The sequence below is a fragment of the Lates calcarifer genome, linkage group LG14, assembly GCF_001640805.2.
Source record: "Lates calcarifer isolate ASB-BC8 linkage group LG14, TLL_Latcal_v3, whole genome shotgun sequence".
Lineage (NCBI taxonomy): Eukaryota > Metazoa > Chordata > Actinopteri > Centropomidae > Lates > Lates calcarifer.
The window spans coordinates 11,713,390-11,740,428 of record NC_066846.1 but is presented as its reverse complement, the minus strand read 5'-3'; the positions used below and the strand labels follow the sequence as shown (position 1 = coordinate 11,740,428).

The 27,039-nt window shown below is 41.1% G+C and overlaps 1 protein-coding gene across 4 annotated transcripts in view; it reads left to right on the top strand.

Annotated features, from left to right (window-relative positions):
• si:dkey-172j4.3 (diacylglycerol kinase eta) overlaps window positions 1-27,039 on the top strand; it is an 82,048-nt gene that overhangs the window by 2,649 nt on the left and 52,360 nt on the right. The window contains exons 1-4 of one of the 4 annotated variants that reach the window (XM_051075733.1): window positions 10,405-10,656; window positions 12,529-12,772; window positions 13,839-14,240; window positions 15,946-16,050. In XM_051075733.1, coding sequence (XP_050931690.1) covers window positions 14,148-14,240; window positions 15,946-16,050 — 198 coding nt within the window. In that variant the 5' untranslated portion in view covers window positions 10,405-10,656; window positions 12,529-12,772; window positions 13,839-14,147. Of the gene's footprint in view, window positions 1-10,404; window positions 10,657-12,357; window positions 12,773-13,838; window positions 14,241-15,945; window positions 16,051-27,039 lie in introns of those variants that run through there. The other 3 variants (XM_018674088.2, XM_018674089.2, XM_051075734.1) reach the window with 3 other exon arrangements.

Sequence of the window (27,039 nt, the reverse complement as noted above, 5' to 3'; positions counted from 1 at the left end):
GTGTGTGTGTGTGTGTGTGTGTAAGTGGAACAGTGATGCAGACAGACAGGCTGTTGTCACTGTGAGCAGCTGTGGGTTAGGACCCCACTGAGCCACACCACTGCTGTCTGACACACACACACACAGTCACACACACCTGTCAGTCCGAATTACTGTTAACATCGGCGACTTGAGAGCCACACTGGGATGTCAGATAAAAATAGCGCCTTCTTCTTATTCATAGAATGAACAGCTTTGACGCTGATAGATGAGGGCAGTGTGCGTACGTGTCGGTATGTGTGTGTTTGCGTCGTTCTTCATATTTCCTCAAAATCAAAGCTATGTGTCAGTTGACATAAATGTGTGTCACTTGGGGTCTGTAGCCTGGCTTGTACATGCTCTGAATGTCCTGACACGAAGGCTGGGAAAAACAACTGAAAATCAAGAGCGACAGCTCATGGTCCCAGTCCTGCAGGCAACACAGCATGGGGCCCACACACTTTTTAATTTAATAATGTAAAATATTTCCAACATTGCTAATGAAATGGACATAAAAACACTTGAATCTGACATTCATTTCAGAATTTTGCTAAAGAAGAACCTCCATGTGGCCTTTGTCTTTTAACTGCCTGTCCAAAATTAAACTTCAGAATGATGAAAACACTTTGTAATTTAGCTTTGGAAAGAAATAACCCAAAGTATATAGTCAGATAAATAGAAAATTCAGTTTCAGAGGGTCTTTAAAAATGTTTTTGTTGAATTAAATCAATTCCATTCCAGACCATTAGCTTTGTTATTGGCTAACTGGTTCGTTTGACCCCTCACCCCCCAGCCTGTATCCAGCATTGACCAGAACTATTTCTTTTCAATCAATTGATTTTCCTCTTTGCTGCTAATCAATTTGACTGACATTCCACAGCTGCTGTTTATAAAGTAATTGATTTCTAAAGGTCGTACAGTTGCATTCATACTGCGTCAGTGTAGGAACGCAGCAGAGGAGAGGGCCATCAGTGAGGGGAGTTAACTGTGGCGCTGTGGCAGCAGCATGGACATTTGCTCTTGAAACTGTTTGTCAAAAAATGTTCTAAAAATATGAAAATAGAATAATATAATATGAGCTAATATAAAGCTTCTTGATGCCAGTTCAGTGTCCCTTGGCTGCAGTCTCTGTTGATGTGAAAACAACCAATGTAGCTGCTTAGCAACATAATAGTTTACACCAATCATGGCAAACATGGCAGAATAATTGGGTCCAAAATCATTTACTATTCACAATATAGTCTACTTTACAGTGTGTTCATTTGGATGCTAATGAGAATTCTTGCACTCTCACATAATATTATGTCACAAAACCTGATATTGTGTATAAAGTAGTGTCTGAAACAGTTTTTAGCAGCTGACACACTGCACAGTCTGCTACACAGACACACAGTGACGAGTGAACACTGTCACTGAACACACTGTCTTGTTGATTCATGTGCATTATATGGATCTGAAACACTGCAGCTTCCCACAGAGGCTGCAGCAACAGAACAGATAAGACAATGACAACAAATATCTTTCTCTGGTGGCTCTGGTGTCAGCCTGAAGCCTGGAGCCTTAGCTGCAATCAAACACACTGTAGGTGGAAAGCCAACAAACTGAGCCTGAAATAAAAATTTCAGCACATCCACAGGTGGTTTCAGCAAGAATACAACCTCTTGGGTATCTATTGACTGATTTTATTAATTTACTTATATCCTGCTGTTTATGTCTGGGTACTTAATTGGTTGTAATCATCAATTAAATAATCCTGTGCTTTCAATTTCACTGTCAAGCACTTGTAAAGCACCAGTCGGTCAAACCGAACCATGGTTTTGTTCGTTTGTAGTGTGAAAATACTCTTTGTTTTTTTTGGCTGGTTTGGACTTTCAGACCAAGTAGAGGAAGCTGAGGAGTTTAGCTCGATGCTAAACCAGTGAAACTGTTAAGTTCTCACTCACTGCTGTGTAGATATGGATTCGTCCTTTGAGGGGAATCAGTGCCAGCCAACAATATGTCCCATATGGGCTGAAATATTAATCAGTACATACAGTAAATGGCTGAGATCCAGCCTGTAATCTCTGTTTTACCCTCTGTTTCTCTTCATCTCTGTTTTGTTCTCTCTCTCCCTCCACCTCCTCATCCCTCTCCCTATATAACCGTTTGCCCGGAGTGTGTGTATTAGTGTGTGTGTGTAGGAAGGTGTGATCTCACACAGTTTTGCTGCTCTGTGTCACACATGCCGCTGTGCACCTACACACACACACACACTACAACGCTTACCACAACAAAATAGTTGTTGCTTACGTAACAGGCCAGCTGTTCCTGCAGTGGATGCTGTATGAGCTATTGTTGTTTTGTTTTAATTTGCAACTTTCTCTCTCCGCTAATTGGTGTGTGACATGTGGACATACGTACGCACAGACACACACACACACACCACTTTCCGTGGTTACATAACACAGATGCATCAGCCATACAGTACACCTACTGCTGTACCACTTCCTTTGAAAGTTGAATACTAAACATAAAAAAATATCTAATCTGAAGAGTTTCAGTCCAAATACAAATTTCAAACAACCTGCACCTCAATATTTGACTTTTAAAATACGACCACGGAGACTGTCTCTTAGTTGTAAACAACCATCTTCACATCTTCACTGATGATTTTTATAATATTCCATCATGAGATTTATATTTTGTGGGCGTTAAAATATTCAAATGCAGCAACCTTTTGTGTGTTTGTTTGTATTAGAGGGAGCTTATTTATTTTTCCCACGAGTGATTCACAGTCTGCCCATTCAAACCGAGACATGTGCCTCCTCAGAAATCTGATATCTGCCATCTGTCTGAAAGAAACATGTGGAGCTTTTAGATTTGTGATGTTAAGTCACAGTGATTCAGACTCTCCAGTAAATTATGCAGTCTTCTCTGTCCTTTCTATTCTGATTTTTTTCCAGTAGCTTTTACAAATGACTGACAAACCACAAATAACTGTATTTTATTCTTTGTCATGCTGCTTCTTTATTTGTCTGCAAGTCACAGTTTCACATGTGCAGATTTATATGTGGACTCCTAAACATTAAACCCATATGTGATTGTTGAACATCTAATTTTCTAAAACCACAGGGGTTAATCTGCTGCCTTGCACTCACGATTTTGGAACCTGGCTGCAGGGATTTGCTCCCATTCAGCCACATTAGTGAGGTCCAACACTGATGCTGGATGGTAAAGTCTGGTAATTGAAGTTCCAGTTCATCCAAAAAATGTTGGGCAGGGTTGAGTTTAGGTGTCAGTGCAGGCCAGTCAGCTGGGCTTTGTGCAGGGGGATATTATCATGTTGAAACAGAAAAGACGGGACCTTCCCCTGAACTGTTGCTACAAAGTTCAAGGCACATTGTTGTCTTAAATATCATTGTATGCAGCACTAACAGCCACAGACCAAAGGTACACAGTTTGCCCACTATTCCATGAACTGCTGTAAGAACGGACCGAGGTCAGCTGCAAACACAGCTTTTGTGATTTGTCATAACAGTGATTGTCGAGAGAAGTGTGGATTGTAGACATGAACATGAAGATTTAAGGGTGCTTCAAAATCACTCCTTTAAGACATACTTGAAAACCAATTTGTTCTGCACATGTGTGATGGATAGGATCAGGGTTCTGCTGTCAGGAAGTAGCTGCAGTTTTCACATGAGTGGAGGAAATCAGAGAGAAGAATATCACATTTTTATCAACTCTACAACTTTTACTGAATACACATCAGGATGTACAGTTTGTCAGTTTTATCCTGGGGTTTGGCATCTTGGCACTGTGAAGCAACTTTTTTTAACCTTTGAACTTTTTGTTCCCTATTTCTGTTGTACATCTTGCAAAAAAGTAACTTAGATTTCCATTCTGTGTGAAACATAGTACAATAAAAATGCAGTGACTTGCATTTTGCTGCAGCTCAGTATTAATGTCTGTGCTTTTATTGTCTGGGGAGCTGATTGTTTAACCGCTGACACACGTGATTGATTTGTTGTTTAGATAAATGTCAGCTTGCAAGCTTGCAGCTAACCAACACTGTCACTGTTCACTTTCCATTCACATTTAGCACTGTGCGATTATACAGCCGTAATGTGAAGAGTGTAATAATAAAAAGCTAGGAAACACAGAATAAAGGAACCCTGAGCAGACAGATTATCCTGTAGTGAACAGCAGACAATGGCCTGTCAGGGAAGAAGTGCAGATAGCTTTGACCTACAGGTTTGGAGCAAGTGAAGTGGTCATTTTCTCCACACTGTAATGATGCTTCACAGTGAACACAATGGAGTTGTACCTGAGCTGTCCAGATTTTGAGTATTCTTGTCAGAAATGGCAGCGAAATAGTATTTTAATTCACCGTGTGAGTGTGCTTTGTGCTGCTGCTTTTGCAGCAGTGCTGGTGTTAATGTTTTAAAGAGGTGGCATTACCAAGGATTAATGAGCAGTTGTTTCTATTAATGCTACAAACAGTAGCGGCACACTGCTGCTGCTGCTGCGGTTCAGATTTTTTTCCTCACATCATTATCATACCACCTGGTAAATGAGTTTCCCGGTGGAGGTTTAGAAAACCACTACAACTCTTTGAGGTTAACACCTCTGTGCTTATCTTGAAACCATCACTGTAAATACCAGTCAGTGTGGTTTTATTACCATTCAGAGTTTCTCATCGAAACACATTTAATTCATTAGCAAGATTAAGCAAACATGCTAATGTGCATTCGCTGCATTAGCATTTGGAAAGTTTTTGTTTTGAATGTTTTAAAACATGCGCTCTCTACACCAGCTTTTGGTCTTCTACTCTCTTATTGGCACATTGTTAGCATTTGCAGCACAGTAATTGCCATCTGTAGTTTGCAAAATGTGTGTTTAGTCAATACATTCTTCTTCTATGTGAAAAGCTGGTATATGTGAAAGCTGTTCACTTACCAGTTTAGAAGAAACATTGCAAGTTCAATATCAGTCTTTATTCCTTTATTTACCGAGAACTGTTTTTCTTCTACTGAAGTTAGCATGCTAACCAGCTAGCCCTGGCCCGTCCTGTCTCGTACTGTGATAGTGAGTCACTGTAGCGTCCAGTCTGCCCTCAGTCCAACATGAGAGGATGGAGAAATAGCGCTGTAACCTGTTGTTGCTAACGTTGGCTATGTAGCGGTAGCAAAGACTTAAGACTACCTTTAAGGCATCAGCAGAGAATATGGTGCTCTTGCTACTCTTGCAACCAGTACTACTGCTAGTTTTACCAGTACTACTACAAGTGTACTTCTCCTCATCTTGTCGTACCATGTATCAGTAGCTTCTCAGTAGCAGTTAGTGACAGACAGTGATGGTGGGTGTGATTTTGTCAACCCTCATTGCAGCATGTGGCTTCATTAGCAGCTCTGTGTTTGCGTTGCGTGTACAGCCTGGTTGTAAAAGCTAACAGGATGTGTTGCTGTGCTCTTTGAGGTTACCACCTGTTTGCTCACTCAGTCTTGCGTTCTCATGGAAACCAATATGGCGAAGAGCTCGGCCAATCAAACACACAATGGCCTCTTTGTTTTCTCACTTGTTTGTGTGTGTGTGTGTGTGTGTCTGTGTTGTGGACAAATTATGTCCATCACTGCGCCCTTATTTTTTCCCTGCTGGTTGTATATCGACTCCTAAGTTGTGCCGCGGCTCCGTCACGCCGGCAGTGCACTCGCCTAATTTTTCCTCCCTACGTTCACCTGTAATATTCAGTCAAAGCTATTAAAGTTTGACGTGCAGTCTGGCACTTGTGGCTCAGCATGGGTGTTCAAAGCAGACCTGCTGCATTAGACTAGACTTCAAATGGCAGATGACTCAAATGTTCCAGATCTATGTATTCCACAGTGATATTTATGGCTTCAATAGATCGCAGAGGGGTGGAGGCACTTGTCTCTATATATTGTACATCCTTTTTCTGTTTTTTTCTGTCCTTGTTTCTCTTCTTTTTTACAGTTGGCTTCATCATTCATGCTTTCGTCTCCTCCCTCCTCTTTCTCCTCTTGTCTCCATAGTGCCGAGTTTATCGCTCTAATTTTCCTGTCTTTTCCTTTTCTGTCTGTAAAGGTATGAACAGTGTGACTTTTTTCCATCCAGTGTCATTTTGTTTATCTGTCATTTAATCAGTCTGTGCCGTTGCAATGGAGACGCCTACAGTCTGAGACACCCACTGAGAACAGAAAGAGCATCAATAAATTGAACAGTCTCACAACAAGGTCCACTCAATAGATGTTCTGGAGATTTCGATTATACACAATATTTTTTTTTAACCCAGGGTTGGATGAGAAGTCCTTCAAGTGCTCAGGAAGATGGACAAACATTTCCATTTCCATGACAAGGAAAATGAGCCGAGGAAGATCATGTCATATAATAAAAAGCGACAGAGCAGCTACTAAATGAACCTTGGATACTCTCAGCCACATCTAATATATCATCAAACGTTTGATTGTGCTATACAATTTTTTTTCTCCCTTTTTAAAGAATGTTTTTGACGTCTGAATCAGTCCAAATTAAATATCAAGTGCAAACAGCTTGTAACACAACGTAACAAAATCCACCTACCAGCTCCTCTAAAGCTCAATAATTAACCTGTTATATCTTGTTTGTTGAATTTGTTGAGATACAAACCATTTGCAGTTTTCTTTATGCTAAGCTAAGCTAAGTCATAGTCAAATTAATTATATATCAGCTTTTAAATTTGAGTGTTATAACTCAAAAATATTAAAATAATTTACATTAGTTAACTTTTTACTCCATTTTATTCCTGACAAGGTAGAAAAACAGAATCTAACTTGCCATACATTTAATAAGAGCTTGTATCTTTGGAGGTAAACAGCTGTGAGAGGTTGATTGAATCTTCAGATAATCAAAATAATCAGTCTAATTCTTATCATGGCAGTGAATAATGAAATAATACTGTCTGTATGTCACAGTCTCTCACCCTCTCCCCTCTTTAACAGACCATCTCCCCCTCTCTGACCGTCTTACCCCCATCAAAGCCCCTTTCTTCCCCTTCTTTTCCTATTCCACAGCTCCACATTTCTCTATTTCCACCCTCCTCCCATCCCCATGCCTCATTAGTGTTACCAGTGATTACCCCGTCTCAGTGATCAAAGGGGAAATCGCAGACTACACTTAATAATTGATGCTCCTAAACAGCTTATCATTTGACTTCACCACCACTTATCATGCCTCCACTAACCACTCACTGTCTTCTTTTTTCATTATCTCTCAGCCCTTTTTCTGTCTTTCTTTTTTTTCATTGCATGCTGAGTCTGTTCCTGCACACCCGAGGTTCATTTTCTAGATTAGTTTTTTTTAATGGTGGAGTAAATCACTAGGTGGCAGCATAGTAACACATGGTGCATACATTGACAGGGTGGTAAATGAACTGCACCAGACTACATCATGTGGCCCGCTAACAGTGTAAGACACAGCACTGGGTGTGACAAGCTTGATCCCAGATTAGTGGAGAGTAACCGCGACACCATTCATCTTTTCATTTATCTCTTCACTTCCTCTAATTACCCCGATCAATAAGCTCCCGGTCGATTCCAGATCAATAGAAATAATGTTCCCCCGACCCATTAACGACCTTTTATGACCTTTTAAAAGCATATTGGTGCTTTGCCAAGTCTGTTAACCTTCAGAGACGTGCAGCTAATGAGGAGGTCAGTTCCAAAACAATTAAGAGCTGAGTGTAAGGAGGGAACAAAAACCCTCCTGGGTGCATGTGTTTTTAAATTCCCATATTAAACATTCATTTTAAAAAGTGTATTTTATCCGGTATCATCAGTGCAATCTTAATTATATTTGCTATATTATTAATCACAATGTCAATTCTAATAATCTGCTGTTTTCACAAGTTAACCACCAGCAACCTGGATTTACTGGGGAATGGCAGGTGGTTAAATCCTCACTCATCTTTGTAAAATATACATTATTTTAAAGCAAAAAAGCCTCGCATTTCCTTTTGTGTAAACCATTTTAAGGTCCCAATAGCCCTGCCACAACCGTTGTTGATTTCGTTACAAGAGAGCGTAAAAGCAGAACTGAAAAAAAAAGGTGAGAACCTATTTTTAGTTGTGTGCCAGTGTACATTTAGTGCAATATCACATGGTCTGAGTGTGACTAAAGTCCAAAGTCTTATCTCTCAGAAGAGACCAGAATCATGACTGTGAGCAATAGGATTTGAGAGCAGTAAGCATTTTATTTTAGGGTATGTTATTTTCAGGCTTGTTTTTGTTAACAGTATGTCACCAACGGAAGTAAAGAGATTAACTTGTGTAATTATTATTTTTTTTCTTTTCCACAGAGGCTGCTTCAGTATCTGACATCTGTGAGCACTCTTAAATGGCTCATTTTCAATATTTGTGTGCAGGCTTATTTTAAGATCTGATGTAACCGTTCCTCATGCAGTTTTAGACCATGTGTGTGGGGAGGTAAGTGTGTAGGAGCCCAGTTTGGTTGTGGGTGGTGAGAACATGAATGACAGTAGAATTCGGACTCATCTCTGTCACTGAATTGGTCTTATAACTACGAACAGGCCTCCCCAGGCTTTTACTGATATTTGTATGATAACAGTGTATCAGATGGCATCTTCCCTCGGTTTTATAGTGAGTTCTAGCTCATTGTTTCACTGTCTGACCCACATCTTTATTGTTTTGGTTCACTTTCACAACTCTCTTAGCGCAAGTTTCAGCTGGTCTACCTGCTCAGCACTGACAGCAAAGAGTTAGCAACTAGCTGGTGAACATATCAGAGCATTTGGCAGGTGCTATTGGAAAAGGCCAGATATTATATCAGGAGTTGGTAGAGACCAAAAACAGAGCTAGAAGAGAGTGAATATTGGATCCACATGCACTACAACCCCCAACTCTAAGTGAATGCTAGTGTTGCTGCTTAACTGCTGAAGGTATAATCTCGCTAACAAGTTCAACCAAAGCAGTTTAAAACGTGATAATATGCCAGTGTAATCTTCACAACTTGTTTTCAATAATCACAGGTTTAAAGGAATAGTTCAACACTCTAATTTACTTACTTCCTTAGTTTTAATAATTAATATCCCTTCTTTTAGCTGTACGCTCACTCTGACGCTACTGCTAGCAGCTAGCTAGCTTAAATTAGCACAAAGACTGGACAGTGTGTAGTTTTTTCACTTCAGATTTCACATGGATTAAACAAACAAGATATAATGTATTAATTAGTGAGGTTTAGGTGGTTGATTTTTTTGGCAGAGCTAAGTTAGCTGTGCACTGTTCCGTAGTTACTGTTAGCATTAGCTTTACATTTGACGTACAGACATGAGAGTGACATCAATCTCTCATCTAGCTCTTGACAAGAAAGTGAATAAATAACTGTTCTTTAAAAAACAACATGAGGTGTTTGTCATTGAAGCGGCATCTAGTTGCAACTCAGACTAATTTAGTAAAGAAGAAGAGGTTAATAAATACATGCAACCAAAAACTTCGAGAGCAGAAAAGGATCACAGTAGCTTTAGCCAAATTAGCCTGTCTGGCTAAACCTGTTGCTTTTACATAACCACTGAATAATGTGTATTTTCAAACTGCAAACAGCAGCAATAATAAGTGTATGAATACAAAGCAGAGGCAATTGCTGCAATGTGCTAGCTGCACATTATAAAAGAGATAAATATAGGGCTGCGACTATAACGGCTTGTGAAAGATTAGTACAGGATGTGCGACAGTATGTTCCTATTTGCATGATGATAATGACGGTGCAGTAATTTGCCCTCAGTTTGATACGTAACACGGAGCTGTTAATTATCTCTCTGTTATCAGTTTCTTTTATTGCTCAGCTCTGATTGCTGCTCCCGCTGTGCGCTGCTTGGATGGGGAGGAGAGGAAATTTGACAACCTGTAAGCAGCTCCCTGGGAGAGCCCAAGGAGTGTGTGTGACAGAGCGGGAGAGGGAGGGAGAGAGAGGGAGAGAGGGAGAGAGAGGGAGCTTTACTTCTTCTTCTCCTTTATTCCTTTCACCCCCTCTTACTTTCATTGCCTCTCAGATTTGGAGCCTGTGGAGACAAGAAGAAATAAAAACAAAAACACAACAAGCTCGTAGTTTATCTCACCCTGCAAGAATAGCAGTCACTTGGTGGGATAAATATGCTAAGTAACACCATTAAACGTTGTCATTGCAGCTGAATGACTTGTTGATTAATTAAGTAATGAACTGACCGATTATGTGTGTGATATTTATACTGATACCGTTGTACGTGATACTGTTTCAAACACTCTCTGGATCCTGAGGATTTCCTGTTTCCTTGTTTGCAAAGTCAATATTTTGAATAAGTTTTGAACTGTTTTTCAACCAAAACAGGACATTTGAAGACATCACCTTGGATTCTGAGAGACTTGGATGCACATTTAATGGGTGATTAATGCAGAAAATAATGCAGATTATTCAAAAGTGCTACATTCTACATGTGATTTCTACAAACACCTGCTCCTGCTCCTGTGTTTTTTTTCTTTTTCTGCCCTTGGTTTTCTTTGTCCCTCCCTCCCCCTCCATCCTTTCGCCCTTCCTTCTCACCGTTGTCAAGGGCAACCGGAGGAAAGGGCCTGAATACAGTAACACTATCACCTGATGGGCAGGGGAATCCAGCAGGTGTGTGTGCACGCTCGTCACCGTGCACGTGTCTGCCCTTTTTTTTTTTTCCATGCCGCTGACCGACAGTTACAACACACACATACAGGTGGAGGCTGAGGCTGGCTGAGGAGGATACACACACACACACACACACACCACACACCACCCCACACACACACACACCACACCACACACACACACACACGGTGTAAATGAAGTGACTGTTGGCAGGCTCACAGCTAATTCAGCATGAATATTTAATCAACTGTAAACAAATTACTATTGCACTGACTGGTGCCTGTGTGTGTGTGTGTGTGTGTGTGTGTGTGTGTGTGTGTGTGTGTGTGTGTGTTATGTGAGTGTGTGTGTGTGTGTAAATGTCTGTCTCTCCGCCCTTGTATCTGTGTTAGTGCGTACACGTCGCTCTCTCCCTCTCACTCCCTGCCTTATTAATGTGGATGTCTCTCTCTCCCGTTCTAATGGAGTTCTATCTGTCTGTTAGGTGTGGACTCTACTGAACGAGCAGAAATCAGCACGCAGGATTTGCAGTTGCACGCAAAGGTGCAGATTCATAAGTGAAAAGACAAGTTTAGAGAGCAAGTCTGGACAGATTTTAAAGACAAATATATGTGTTATTGCCTGCAGGAGGAATGTAGTGTCTCTAGGTTTGAGATTTCTATTTATTTCAGTGATTTCTTTGCAGTTTGTATCACTGATATGTAAACTACTGTAAAACCATGAAAAAAACATACTTTTTTTTCTCCCCAGGTCCCAGACAAAACAAACTTACTCATCATAAGTTATGGCCTCAGTGTGGGTGTGACTTCCCTCAGAGATTGTAGGGTTTTATGTGGCCTAAACAGGTTAAATATATCATAATTATTTCAACATTTGAAAAAAGTAAGAGAAATTAATATCTTTAATGTGGTGTCCTAAACCTTAACTTTTGAACTAGTGGGCTATTTATATGTTTATGTATAATATGTGAACAAAATATTCAAGCAAACAAGGATGAGAAAAGCCATGACTAAAAAAAACATTATCATGATAACAAATGTTCATATTGGTCGATATCGATAATTATCGCGATAAATGTCAAATCAATTTCAATTTGAAATCAGTTCTAAAAATGCAAAATATAGTGAGAAACTGACTGAACAATAGCCAGGAAACACATGTAAACACAAAGGAAATGGTTCAGAGAATGACATTTAACCTTATCTTCATGTTAGGCAGTGTTCATATGTGTCTGTAACTATGTGACACATCAGGACACATTCAGGATTTATTCTTTCCACAAGAATCGACCTCTAGAGCTGCTGTAACAATAACAAACATTATCTTCATTGTCAGGGCTTTCACACCAGTCAGTCTGCAGTATAGCGCTTGGATGAAAAGAAACACCTTAATGTGATATTAATCGATTTTTAACTTTCCAAATCAATGCTTGGAAATGCTGTAACACTACACACACCTCCTGTGAAGTGCCCTAATGTAGTCAAGTGCTCAGTGTGAGCGTGGTAGCAGATTTGCTTTATTCGCAGAGCTCTCAGGTCTTCATTCTTCCTGGTTGATTATGCTTTAACTGCTTTGTTTCCTCTCCCCATTAGTCCATTTTTGTTGGTGCTCGTGCGTTAATTTTTGTTCCCGCGTCTCCTCGTGTGTATATTAGGCCTGTGTCTGCCTCGCGCTCTCTTCTTCGCGAGCGCATGCGTGCGTGTGCGCGTTATTTGCTCTCCGTTTAACCTCAGAACAGCGATTCGAGGCGACTCAACACGGCCGCTTTCAAATCTCTCTCTCTCTCTCTCCCTGTCTCTCTCTCTCTCTCTCGCCCCCTGCTCCCTCCTCTTCCTCCCCCACCTCCCTCCCTCCTCTTCCTACCTGATTCAGATCCGCTCCGACGCTATGCGTATGACCGCGTCTCTCTCTGCAAGGCGAGCACCACCGGAGAGACCCGCACGCTGCTGCTGCCGCCGCCGCCGCTGCCGCCGCTGCTACTGACCGCCGGCCGCCCGCGAGCGAGCACCCGACGCCGGCTGAACGAGCGACCCAGGCCGGGCGACAGGACCGGGAGACACCGCCGCTGATTAACCTCCGGCGGAGGAGAAGGAGGAAGAAATTAACGGGGCGTTAGGTAAATAATATCCATATTTTACCGACAGCACGAGAGCACAGAGAGAGGGTTTTTATTTGTGCAGAGGAGGTGGCCGCGCGGTAACGGTGGCCGTCCAGGTCGCTGATGAGATGTTTTCGCTTTTGTGACAGCTGAGCCGACCGAGCCCGTCTGACGAATATGCAGGAGTTAAATTGAATATTGATATTTATTTCGCGTGTCCGCCGAGAGCTCCTACAGTAAACAGCGATACGGACGGAATGAATGATCAAGCCCGGGCTGAGGCGCACGACAGCCTGTTGTGCATCCGTTTTCTAATTCATTTCTTTAAACCCCGAAAGCCACATAAACATAATTTAACAGGGTGGAAACCCGCTCGCACGTGCACAGTGTTTGTACCCGGCGGTTTTTTTTTTTTTTTTTATTTTTTAAAACATTTACGGGTTCAAGTTTGGCGGTGGAGGGGGGGTGGGGGCAGACAGGTTTTTGAATAACGTGTCCACACGGTAATCAAGGAAACACGCACACACACTTGCGCGCACGCCTGCACGCGCGCACACATACATACACTACACATACAGTGTATTCACTTGTTTTGGAGGGGGGGGCTTGAAACCTGCTCCGCGCGCCTATGTACGTTTGTGAAGCATGCAGACGCTCCCATATCTGGTGTCATTGCATGGCAAGCTGTATCATGCAGAGTGTAATGAGCTGCATCATCACCACCATCATCATTATCATCATTTATCACTGTTGTCTGTCCTTGTCATTGTCCTCACCTTCGTCACCACCACCACCACCATCATCATCATCTGTGTGTTCTGCCTAAAGGGCTGAACTGTTAACCTCAAACGCAGGAAGTAGTAAAGAGGAACGGAGAAAAGAAAAGCGGCTGTCGTCGTCTCTATAGCTCTGAAGCTGAAAAATGCAACGGAGCAGGAAGAAAAATTAGCAGGAGTTGGGAAGGACAGTTGTTTATATGTTTGCAACTTCGAGCGAAGGAGCTGCCCCCCCCCTTAAAAAGAAAAAACAAACTCAAGTGAGCTTTTCTCTCCTGATCAATAATTAATTCCTCCATCTTTTCCAGAGTTGGCCCTGGATAGAGAGATCGGAAACAGAGGACGAGTGTGGCGTCCCGGAGCCTGACGTCCCGTTCGTCATCCTCTCCTCTCTTCCTCTGCTTAACCAAACTCTACTCTCTCCCCCCTCCTTCCCTCCCTCCCATCTCCTCCTCCTCTTCCTCTTCCTCCTCTCCTCTTTTATTCACAACTCCTCGTTCCCTCTGCAACTGGCAAACTTCTCGTCCGCCCTCTCCATCTTTCACACCTGTGTCTCCTCGCTTTCTCTCTTCTCCCTCTTCTTCCCACTCCATCCTCCTTCGCCCTTGTGACTCATCATGGCATCCAAACTGAACCCCAACGTCCTGTACGTGGCGGAGCCCGGCGAGTCGCTGGGATCGCCCCAAGCGGACTCCGAGAGGACTCATATCGTAAGTATCGTTCAGCCCAGTGTTTATTTACAGCTACCAAAGACCAGGTTCTGATGTTCTTTGCCCAGATGAGGGTTTTGGTTTCACCTTTACACTCACTTTACAGTGAGTTGATGCTGCCTGTTGCGAGATGTCAGCTAATCCTCACACCACCTCCAGGTTTTTTATGATAAACAAAAGAAGGCAGCCCACCATCTTTCCTTTACACTTGTCTGGAAATTGCATGTTAATTGCACAGCTGAGGAAAATCTGTTTTTTTCGTCACATTCGGTAACTTTTTCCACATCATAATTTGACCTTGACTCTCAGAGGCGGGGGTTTGTGCTTTTTAAAATGGGAGTTGTGGTGATTACTTGTTGTTTCAACTTTGAAATCACTGAAATCTTCAACATGTATGAACCCTAATATATCATAATGTAAATGATATGATATAATATAATGATATATTTGTGAGAGCCTACAGAGGTTATAAAAGCTCAACTCGACATCTTTAAAATGCATTTAACTTGGGAAAAAACCCCCAGCAGAAATCTAAATCTGAACCGATCAAATCTTCTCAGCGCACAGGAAGAGATGAATGAAAACATAACCCCTGTGTTTCATACTGTGAGCATCAGAATGAACAAGTCAAACAACACCCATTCATTTCCATCATGGTGGGACTCGGGTGAAGAAGCATGTTTGTCAAAAAAAAACTTAGTGGCCACAATCTATTTCTGTGCATTTCAGTTTCCCATAGCAGTTTGTCAAAGGCAGAGTTTCTACGCTGCAAAGTCCAGAGTGGCTGAAGAGTTGAATCGAGGCGCTCACCTCTCTTTAGCCTTAATTTGAAAGACCATGAGGATAAATACATCGTGCCTGTGAAGCAGGGCTGCAGCTACTTTTCAGGTCACAAAAAATCTATTAATTAAATGTGGAAAAAAAAACATTAGAAACTTTTACTGAAGGTCCAGGTCTCTACAAAGGTATGATCATGATGAATCCAAAACCCCCATCACAGATAGGTAATGTAAGGTAAGGTAATGTTTTCAATGTTTTCTAGTTTTGTCCAAGCGATAGTTCAAATCCCAAATGTTTTCAGTTTATTATCATAGAATAGATACGAAAACCAAAAAATACTCACATTTTAGAAGCTGAAACCAGTAAATGTCTCCAATTTAAGTAAAAAAACTACTTGAATTATTAGGTTATCAAAATTGCGACAGTTCAAGTTTCTGTCTTAGTGCAGGAGCCACATGAAGTGATGACTGTTGTGTTTTTAAAAGCATAAAAATAGCTATGGTTCTTCTCTGAAGTACACAGGAACCACACGTTTGAGAGTCAAAATGTTACGTTTTTTCCCCAATTGTTGCTTCCTGTTACGGATACCACAGCATTGTATGAAACTTGGTAGCTGCAGATCAGTAAACAGAAGCAGCTGAAGTCTTTTACACTTCACACAGTGGTCAGAATTACAGCCAGTGTTAATATAAAGAGAGAAAGAGTGCCAAAAAGAAGAGGAAGCTAGACTCACCAATCTATTGCTGAACCTTTCACCTACATCCACCACCCACTAAGAAGAGGGAGGTTTGGTTACTGATGTGTGATTTCTGAGTGGTGAATTCAATTAATTTGCACTGTTAAGGGCTCCTGATATTCTATATGTGTTAATATCTGACCATTATCTGACATGTCAGTAATTCTTCTTTCTTCCTCTTTTCCTCAGGCTGGAGAAGCTGGAGAGGAGTCGTCAGACAGTGACGGGGAACAAGAGGAAACGTCGCACAAACTGATCCGCAAAGTGTCGACCTCCGGACAAATAAGGGCCAAGGTAGGAAAAGAGTGAAAGAGAATGTGTGGAGGCGGTGGATTATAAAAACCTCTGCAGTGTTTTATCCATTAAACATGGTTCCCAGTGGTCAAAGAGCCTCTGGAATATTACTGAACTTTGGCAGGTTTGACACAGGAGAGGTCAGGAAAATGGTTAAAATCTCTGGGAAGCGTCAGGTAATATCAGATCATTTTATTTCACAGCTTATTCCACACCTCCTGTGGATTTCTAGCTGTTTTTGAAACACGTTACCCTCTGGAGAGCCTTTTTTAAAAAATACATATTAACACACTCCTCCGAGGTAAAAAAGCAATATTAGCAAACCAGGGAGGTATAAAATTTTTAGGTTCATGGAAGTGCTCTTAGCCAACTTAGGGAAAGTCATGGAAAAGTCATGGAATTTTTCATCAGGGCCACTCTGGGGAACCTGATTAAACATTTGAGCCGCTGATTTATTTAAGAGCTAATATAAAATTTAAACATTTCACCAAAGAAATGCGTGCCTGTGGATTTGAAGCTGTTTGAAGGACACCTGCTTTTATCTAAAGCTACACACACACACACACAGGGCTATCACACACTTTTCAAGGGGATTGAACTCCTTAACTTGTTAATGGTGTCAGTCAGCCCACTGAGGGATTTTTCACTTTATCTGCGTCTTTACTCTGTTCAATCGCCCCCCTCCCCACCTCGTCTCTCTGGTGTAACTTTATCAACACTTGAATCAAATCTTTGATCTTATCTGCGTCTCGTCTGAGTGAGGTCAGCTGGCTTCCTGATCAGGCCCCGGTCCGCTTCCTGCCTGCATCATTTTCCCCCTCTTGCTGACACCATGACGACGAGTTGCGTACAAATCTCTGATAGGACGTAATCACACCGTGACGGTTTCCTGTTATTGGCCTTCCCATGGCTACGCATTGGCATCTGCTTTACTGTAAGATATTGATGGTGTGATATTAGCCTCTTACTGGAAAATACTCACACACACACACACACAGACACACACATACAAATCTGACTCATTAGTTATTGATGAGCTAATATCCGTAGTGAGATCATTTGAAATGCAAACACACAGATGACACCAGCCCAAATTATTATCATGTACCTTTTGAAGTCATCATCCATTACCCTCATTGCCTGTCGACTGTAAATCACATCCCGGATCAATAGGAGACATGGGATACCCGGTAACCCCTGTCGTCATGGGGACGCCATCCCATAATGCCACATTTGTTCCTGGAGCAGATAATGGTATTGCATATCAGTCTGGTATTGATCGGTTAATCTCATTGGACACGGCTGTAATGTGCTGTGTTGAGATGTGATGTGATGTGTGTGTCCCATATAAGGGCATAAGGAAACTACAGGAGGTTGCCACGGTTTCAGGCTCAGAGAATTATGGGTGAAAGCCATGACCACATAGTAATAGTTTGACCTCTTTCAGCATAGTTTTTTTTAAATCATTTAGTAGCATGTTTTCCAGTTGAAAATGAATGATTTTTAAATACTAAATACAGAATTTATCAAAACAAATTTAAATCTCATCATATCATATTAAAGAAAATATTAAACAGCCAGAACATAGATGAAAAAGAAAAGAATTTAAATGAAGCAGATTAAATATAGTATAAAGTATTTGTGACACAAAAATATAGGCTCTATATTATGTAGGATTTTTAAATGTATTCCTCGAGTCTTATTGTGTTTACACTGAAGTTATGTGGATGACAGAACGTCTGGAATAGTTTTACAAACTGCACTGAGTTCTCTTAATGTGGCAAAAAAAGTTATACGTTTAAAATGACCTCACATTCCGTAGAGTGATGTCATCGCGCAGCTCCCTTCCCATTGGCCGAGAGAATCTGCTGCTAGTGGTGGCTCCAGATCTTACATTCACCAGCTGTCAGTCAAACTTCACAATACTTTGATTAGTTCTTTATAAGTTGTGTGTGTGTGTTGATTGGATTGTGTGTACCTAAGGTCATGTGACTTAGATTAAGCTAGTCATCGACTCCAGGATTATGTTTCAGTGACAATGGTGGCTTGAGCGGATTAGTGCGTTTGTGTATCCCTTTGTTTGTTTGTGTACATGTGGGCGACTGCGTTAGTATGCTGAAGAGTGTGTGTTAACGTAAGCTTCACAGTATGTGTGTGTTGTTTACTGCTCGGCAACATTAGAGCCACCCTGCCTTTAGGTCATGCCTCGTTTGATTTTGTCCCCTGCCTGTTACCGTACTTGTTAGGGCGTCAGTCCTTTGGAGCACTTGTTAGGGAGGGTGCTAATTCTTATCGACTATGACTTGACACCCTGACACTATTAGATTAATTCAGCTCCTCAGTGGCGAGTCGCTAAATAATTATACAGATGCAGTGATAGCCCACGAAGGCCGGGCGCGTCATTTTCATTTCACTCTGGAGATGTTCGTTGTAATTAAATATCTTTGGGTTTAGAGAGGAGCTTTTTGATACTGGGGCTTCAGTGGAGCAAATTCTGTCTCACCAGAAGTCAGAAAGACTCGCTGAAGTCGTTCCTTGCAGTTAACTCTTTGAGATTTCACACAATCAGGCACATTTTTAAACTTTCAAATAGATTTATTTGTGATTTATAATGATTTTAGACTGGATTTTCACTTGAAGCCGTTTCCACTGCTCAGGCCTGCTCTGCCAGGTGTGTGTGTGATAGACAACAACCACTCGCACTGTAAATGTTTTGTTGCTGCTGTTTTATAGTCTGCACTGTAATCAAAGTGAATGTGACCTTGGAGATTCGCTAATTGGCTGACTCTGTAAAACCCAGCCCGTGGACTGTACCGAATAGATTGGTTTTCAAGACTGATGGAGATTGATTTGCTGTGCGTGTGTATTCCTGTTTTGTTATCTGTGTGAGAATCAGTTTGTGTTTTTGAACCGAGGCTTGCACCAGCCTGTTTGTGCAGAGGCTGTAAGAACTCAGCACAGTTCTGCAGAAGGAAAAAAAAAGACTTACTCTGCTCTTATGGTTTGTTTTTAATATGAAAAAATAGTTTTCGGTTGTCACAGTGGCCTGGGTGCTGAGGCATGTATCTTATAAACCACAATACACCCACCTCAAGTACATGTTGTCTGTCATCTCTTTTCTCCTCACATTTCCTGTCTTTCTCTAAACAATTCATATATTGTATCGATTAAAAGCAAAATGCCCCCTGCAAAACATGTATGTAAATATGCATAAAAAATGCTCACGTAGAGTTTCAGCTGTTGTACATGCCTTTAAGATAAAGATAAAATCAGCTTCAGCTTGAAGCCGAGGGAAGTAAAAGTAGATAAAAAGCCTGTAGATCGTGCTCCTTGTTGCCCTGACAGTTTATGTCTCGTCCAATAGCAGCAGATACAAACCAGATGCTGAGATGTCGGACTTGAGAGCAGTGGTGATGGTGTTACTGTTCAGAGATCACATCAGAGTAATGATGTCAGTTTCTAATTTTAGTGATGTTTATGCATAATTAATCTGACTACGTGACTGATACAAAACGAGAGAGTGAGACACAAGAAACTTAACTTTACTTGGTGCCATATTAGTGTTTACTGTAATGGTTGGAGCTCATATTAACAGTCTGAGATCATTATTTATAGTATTTACATGCAGTAAATGGGAGGTCCTTATAAAGATAGAAGTACAGCTCTGTGTACCCATCACCATAAATCCAGAGAACATGCTGCAGCTCTACATGTAACAGCCAGTCAATATCATACTGCACATTACATCCAGATATATGACGCTTTACTATAGCAGAGCACAGCATAATTCACAGCCCAGTATGGGTAATCAATACAGCCATGCATCTGATAGCCATGTTTTGAGCGAATCCTGAGGGGATAAAAGCTTTTTGTTTACTTTATTTGTTTTAGTACAAACACTTAACACCATCATAGGTATTTTCTATCGTACATTTATGACACTTAACGGCCACAGGCCTGAAAATCAGCTTTACAGAGCAGAGCAGGAACTGCTCTCACTTTGTTCCAGTAACAGTAAATCATGCTGCAACGTCACGTTACCTTATCTCCTACCTTCACTGCCATCCATGCAGAACAACTGTCAACTCCGTAATGTTGATAATCCTGATAAGACATTTAAAAAATACTTAAATAGCATGATGCTAAATGCCGTGCAGCATGCTAAGACTTTGAAGTTTATCTTTGTCTTCTGCACGTTGTTTGGGATTTTTCTTCAACACCGACTTAAAACATCTGCACGTTTGAAGCTTTAAGTTGGTCCAGAGGTACGTTTTGGTGAATTTCAAGCTTTTTATTCCATCTAGTTCAACTGAGTTGTGGCCTTGTTTCTTTGTGACATATTTGGTTGTAGACATAGCGACTACTCGCAGGGCTAGTTGGGAAACCGCTGTATTTTGGCGAGCTAAGTGCTAACACACTTGCTAGCCAGGAACATGCTAGCATTAGTCAGTCACAACCACTTTTAGTTTCTTTCTGTTTTCCCTGCACTGGGCTGTTTAGTCTCCCCTGGCATTTGTTCACAGGATTGTATGTTATTTCAGTCTATAAAGAGATGTTGAGGAACGGCAGAAAAAGCTCTCCAGTTAGCAGGAGACTGACAGCAAGCTATTACATTTGCTAGCTGGTTGTTAGCTTGCTACATAACAGTTAGAGGAGGATGAGAGAGCGGAAGAGGACTGACACCCTAAATGCAACCAAGCCTGGAATGGGCTTTTAAACTACTCTGATTTTCTAAGCGACTGCTGGGATGATCAGTAAAACATTGTTTGCCACAGGAAGCAGTTGTGGGAAATGGACGTGTGATGTGAAGTCTGAGAAACTGACTTTAAGGGTTTTGTTGCTGTCAGTCATTTTAAAAGTATCACCTGTGCCACAAGTCGTCCTAACACTGTGAGTTGTGTTTTTAAGTTCCTCTTTAATCAGCTCTTCCTTCATGGCCTCTTGGCTTTCTGTCTCCTTCCTTGCACCTTTCCTTCTTTTTGTCCCTCTTTACCTCCAGGCTTATTACATAAGGTTTCACACTCTTTCTTTTTCCTCTTCTCGTCCGTCCTCCTCCTCTTGTTTGCCTTGCTCTCATTTACTGTGGAAAATAAAGGAGACACAGGAAGAGAATGAGGCGGAAGAGCAAACAGCTTCTGTGAATTGTGTGTGTTTGTGTTTGTGTGTGTGTGTGTGTGTGTGTGTGTGTGTGTGTGGCATCACTGCTGTGGCTTTGAGTAAGCTGTAATGGACGTGCATACGAAAGTACACACACACAGAGAGAAGGGCAGTTCCTTCATTATGTTTGTTTCCATGTGAGGCACAAGGCATCGCCTTTCCTCTCTTTCTTTATTCTACCTTTCTCTCTCTCTCCTGCTCTCTTTTCCCTGCGCTCTTTAATTTATTTTCCCTATCATATTTCTGTTTTTATTCATTTCTCAACATGTTTTCCCCTGATCTTTGTTGTAGATCTTATTTTACTTCCATTTTGGGTGTTTTCCTAACGGTGTCTGGAGAGTCTCCCCTTCCAAAATAAGATCTAAAAAAAATTAATTATTCAAAATATAATTAAAAAGAACACCAGCAGCCTGTTCTTTATCATATCCAACCTGTTTCCCTATTATTTTTCTCATTTCCCTATTTTTATATTATTTTTCCTATGACCATTTTGGGAGCGCTTGTACCTCAATGTCATTTTTAGATGAGAGGAATCAATAAATTGTAAGTTTTCTCTGCTTCCCAACCAAACACTTTTCCTTCTAAAATAGGAGCACCACTTGAGATTATATAACCAGTCGTATTTCTGGCATTTTGAGTGGTGACCAACAGGTAACACTTCAGGTTTTTTTTTCCCGTTCCTGTGGATTTCCTGCACCGTGCTTTGGAATCAAACCCACTATATTTGTTCTTTTTTATCTGCATCTCCCTCCTGGTGCAGAAATCTGTGTGGGTGTTCACTGCAATGGCGATGAGGACGAGTTATAGATGTGTGTGTTAGCGTGTGAGTGTGTGTGTGTGGGACGGTAAACAGAAATGGCTTGAGGAGAGTGCATGAGTGTGTGGGATGGCCAGTGTTATGTGTGTGTGTGTGTGTGTGTGCGCGCTTTGATTTATGCCCTTGGCTTGATGTGATACAGCTGCAATAGTGTGTGGGTCAATACTGAGAGAGGGAGATGGAGGGAGTGATGGAAAGAGATGAGGAGAGAGAAAGAGAGAGAATATGGAGATAGGCAAAGGAGAGAAAATTAGTAAGTGGAAGAGAGAGAGAGAGATAGAGGGAGAGTGGAAAGTAACAGAGAGTCCAGATCCAGAGTCAGTTATATAAGAAATCTACACAGCAAACAGCAGGTTCTAATACCCATATTTACCATCACAACAGGTTGGCAGGAGTATAGAGGAGGCGGCCTGACTATTTAAGATGTGTTGTTCAGTCGCTGGCAGAAAGATTGCACCAAACACATTGTTTCCTTAAGGCTGAGCAAACATGCTCACTGCATTTTCTACCTTATAAAACATTCGAGAGGCTTTTTATGAATGTTTTGACTCACTAAAATTGGCTTCCTTTCTTCTTCCTCTCCTGGTTTATTGGCTCGTCGTTACTTCTCAGAGCACTTCCCTGCCGCGGCTTGTCGATACGTGGAACTGAGTTAAACCAGGGGATGTCATACAGCTGTTCATACTCATTTCATTTGATAGAAACAGTCTTTTTTTGAGGTAAATGCCAGATTAAGTCTTTATTCTTGAGCTTCCTGCAGTCCAAACAAAACAACAAGAATAAGACATTTTCAGACATTTCAGTTAAACAAAAAAAAAAGGGATAACACACACAGATCAGATAATGTGACTAACTTCATATTTAGAGAAAATAAATTAGTTGAAAACCAAAATAACCAGCTGTCACAGTCCTGAGCTCAGAGCTAATACCGTGTACTCTCAAGTATTTGGCATGTTAACACACAGACCTGAGACCTGCAGCAGTAAAACAAGACCTGACCTGACCTGATTAGACTGAGCAGAATTTGGACCTGACCCAATGTGGGACCTCTAATCTGTCGTCTTTGGTCTTGTGACTGTTTGATGAACTCTCTGTGGCTATGAGCTAATTGTCTAAGTTAAAGGACAGTCAGGCTCTTAATCGGCTGCTAACATTAGCTTAAACTGAACTGTGTGAGTCTTTTAAATGTATGTCATTTCTCTTCACAGTTTTAGAAAGAAATTCTAGCTCTAAAGAATTAGACTCTATATCTCTCCCTGCGTGCCTTCCTGTTGACTTATTCTTGTACATAAAGTAGGTTTGCACTGAAACTGTGCCATTACAAGAAAAGTTCATTAATTAAAAGTGTTTCCTGGCAGGTACTGGAGCTTTGGCAGGTGAGCCAAAAAGTTAATTTCTGACACCATATAAGTACAAACCTTCCCAGAGGAGCATTAAAAACTAGCTGCTGCTGGCAAAATGTAATGACACAGAAACAAGGCAGGTGTTTGTATATTGTCACTGCACTCGTGTTTAATTATATTCACTAATTACGTACCTAATTTTACAATATTAATCATCATAACTTAAACGTTGTTCGAGCAGTGAATACATATTTTACAGCAGCAGCGACAGCGTTCTCCAATACAGTTCTTTATAGGTAATCTATGATAAAGTGGCTAATTTGCCATGATCCACAGTGGACACAGCGAGTGTTATTGATTTGCTTTAATGAAATTACTGCACATTGGCTGTTAATCATACATGCATGAGTGTACTCAGGCAAACACACACACACACACACACAGAGAGTTTAAATGCCGAGTCGGTTTGTCTCCCAGACTGACTGGTGTTCGTTAACTGGAGCCTTCCAACTTAGTTTCCATTGATTTGACCTCCGGTCCCCCCCGTGACGTCAGCCCGTCCAACGAGTGGACTCAAAGAAAGCAGGAAGTCCTCAAAAACCTCCACTTTACATTCAAAGAAAGTAGGAAGTCCTTCAAAAGCTCGGAACAAAAGAGTATTTTCAGGAGAAAAACAAACGTATTTCCTCGACTGAAAACACCTGCAGTGGTTTAGTCTCACTTCTTTTAAGGGTTTGACATGAGACGTTTTCTTTAAATGAAGATCTCATGCTGTAAAAGAAGACTGTAGTGTAATGTAAAAAAGTTAAAAGCCAAAGGATAATAAAATACAGCCAAATCAGATTTAGTAACAAAAGACTGATTTATTTAAACAAACCTCTCACTTAAAATGTCTTTTACAGTATTTTTAAAAAGAGGAACCCTTTTTTTGAGACACATTCACTCCTCACTTCACTTCCTGTCTCTATTTTTACCGTCTTTTTCAGTGTTTATCTTTTGTGTCCATTCTTATTTCAATTCCTCTCTTTCATTGCTGCCACCTGGTCGTGCTTTATATCTCCTGCCTTGATCTCTACATGCATCTCTCTCTTCTCTGACCTCCGTCGTTCATCACCCCGTCCTTCCTTCCTTTCCTTTCATCCTGTCCTCCCTTCATGTGTCCACTCTGTTGCTCAACACCGCTCGTATTTTTTCTTCTTTTCCCCCCATTCGTATCTGCGTTTCTATTAAGTCTTCTCATCCAGTGACAGTGGCACATTTTCTGTCTTTCTAGCTTCCCTATAGGCATGATCAGTCTAACTTACCTCCTTAAATTCAGATTAATCAAAATACTTAAGATCAGGGTGAAGTGATATGTGGGGAAAAAAAAGCTTTACTGTTTTTGTGGAGTTAATTTTTCTCAGACTTTAACCTAAATTGTTTTTTCGCATCATTTGTGATCAATTAAACCAATGGAAGATGATTAAAAACTCCTAAAACACTGTTGGAACCATTTAGCTATTAATAAGACAGACAAGAGGTCATAAAAGTGCCAGAATAATGGAAAGTTTAAACATGTGCTGTTCTATTATGAACAGCCACCATCTGCTGATGAGGAGCATGTGATATGGTTAAAAGCTCTGGAGAAGGTGCAAAGCACAAGCATGAGCCACAGCTTTCCAGGTTAAGTTTCATTTGACGTAAATCATCTTAAAATACTGGTAAACTAGTTAGCATGACCTTCAGTCAAAGTCGACCCACGTATGAAAATAACCAGGTTTAAACATAGTAGCCCATTAGCTTGTACTAGCTGCCAAAGAGAATTTAAAAACACTTAAGCCATTTTAAAGTTTATCCAGTAGTGGTGACATGATTTTAAACAGGAAACTGCTCTGTTCAGTGCATTTATTGGTCACAATTGTTAAATACAAATTCCAGGAAACAAAAATGCTCTCATCATTCAAAAATCCTGTATCACTTCAGTTACATTTTTAGCCATTTCCTCCAAATAACCTCTTTTTGTTGAGGTGTTTCCCAGGGGACTTTGTTGATAGTTACAAATAATGATTTGAGCTTTATTCAGGTTATGTGTTGTAGATAAAATGTTGGACAAACAACAGCCAAGACAGATGTGTTGTCAGTAGTGTTCAGACAGAAGCCTAAATGCTGAACGTGGGAGCTGAAAGTCTTGTTTCACTTCCAAAGCTGCTTTAATGAGGCTTCCTCGTGTCTTAACATCATTTTGTGATCATTTTGTGTCACGTCAGGTTGATGCATCTGTCAAACACTTTTTTCTCACTTTTTTCCCCTTGAAAAAACCCCTTATGTCACATCACAGTGACTGGCACTGTGATAAATGTTGTACACGAACGTCACAAAGATTTATATCAGCAGCAGCAGAAGGAGGGTGAAGTGACTTAAGTTTAGTTTAGCTGCCTTTACATCCCTGTATTGATCTTTCTTTTTCACTCTTCTTCTGTCTCCTCCTGCTGTTTCACTCTTTCATTCTTCCACTTTCAACCCCCTTGTCTTTTTCCCTCTCCATCTTGCCCTGTCATCCCTCCTCCCTCCTATGCCTGCAAAGTCTAAACCGCCATTAGGCCTCGGTCTGCAACACGCCATTAAGGAAAGTGTGTGTGTGTGTGTGTGTGTGTGTGTGTGTGTGTGTGAGTGTGAGAGAGAGAGAGAGAGAGAGAGACAAAGTTGATGAGTTATCTACAGCGGCTGTGTCTAACATAGTGACACTCACTTTGGAAATGTGCTAATGATGAGGAGACAACAATATCTGTGTGTGTGTGTGTGTGTGTGTGTAGTCACTAATGAACTACTGTGTGCTCTCAATCAGTAACAGCTGTGTGTGTTTGTGTTATCACTAATGACCCAACACGTTTCAGTTTTGACAGGTGTGCATTTGTCTGTGTGTGTGTAGAACTGCTAATGTGCTAACGTGTGTTATCAATCAGTGGAAGGTGTGTGTGTGTGTGTGTGTGTGTGTGTGTGTGTGTGTGTGTGTGTGTGTGTGTGTGTGTCTGTTCATCACTGCTTGTCTCCCTCTTCACTCTCTCCTGGCTAATGGAGACTGACAACACAAAGCATGAGTTTTGACATGTTTGTCTCATGGATCTGAACTGAAATCTTGTCTGTGTCAGTGAGTGATGATACTCACTCAGATGCTTCAGCTAGCTACAGCTGCTAAGGTTGTGTTGTCAAAATAAGCAGGGAAGTACATTTTCTGATGTCCTCCATAATGTCTGCAACACCTTGTAGTTAAAGGTGCATTATGCAGCTTTTCAGCCTCAACAAAACACGCTGTGACATTATTTTTGTGTGCAAACGAATCCATCAGAGAGCAAACCTCTAGCTCAGTGGCTAGCTGAGCTCATCACAGTGCTACACAACCTGGTAACCAGGCAGCCTGTAAGTGCATTTCAATCTGACTTTTTATGCACATTTTCAGTTTGCTAATAAAAAAAATTGTAATGAAAATATCACAAAGTGGAAAAGTTAGTGTTGAAAATAGCAAAATGCGACAATCAACTTCACAGATTAATCACATACTTCAAAACGAGAGCATTAGTGGATAGAAACATGAAAAGGTGGATAGGTCATGAAAAAGCCTTGGAAAGTAGAGTTGTACTTCTTGGCTTGAGTTTGGATCTGGCTCAAGCCTGGTTTGATTTTTAGTTATTCTGA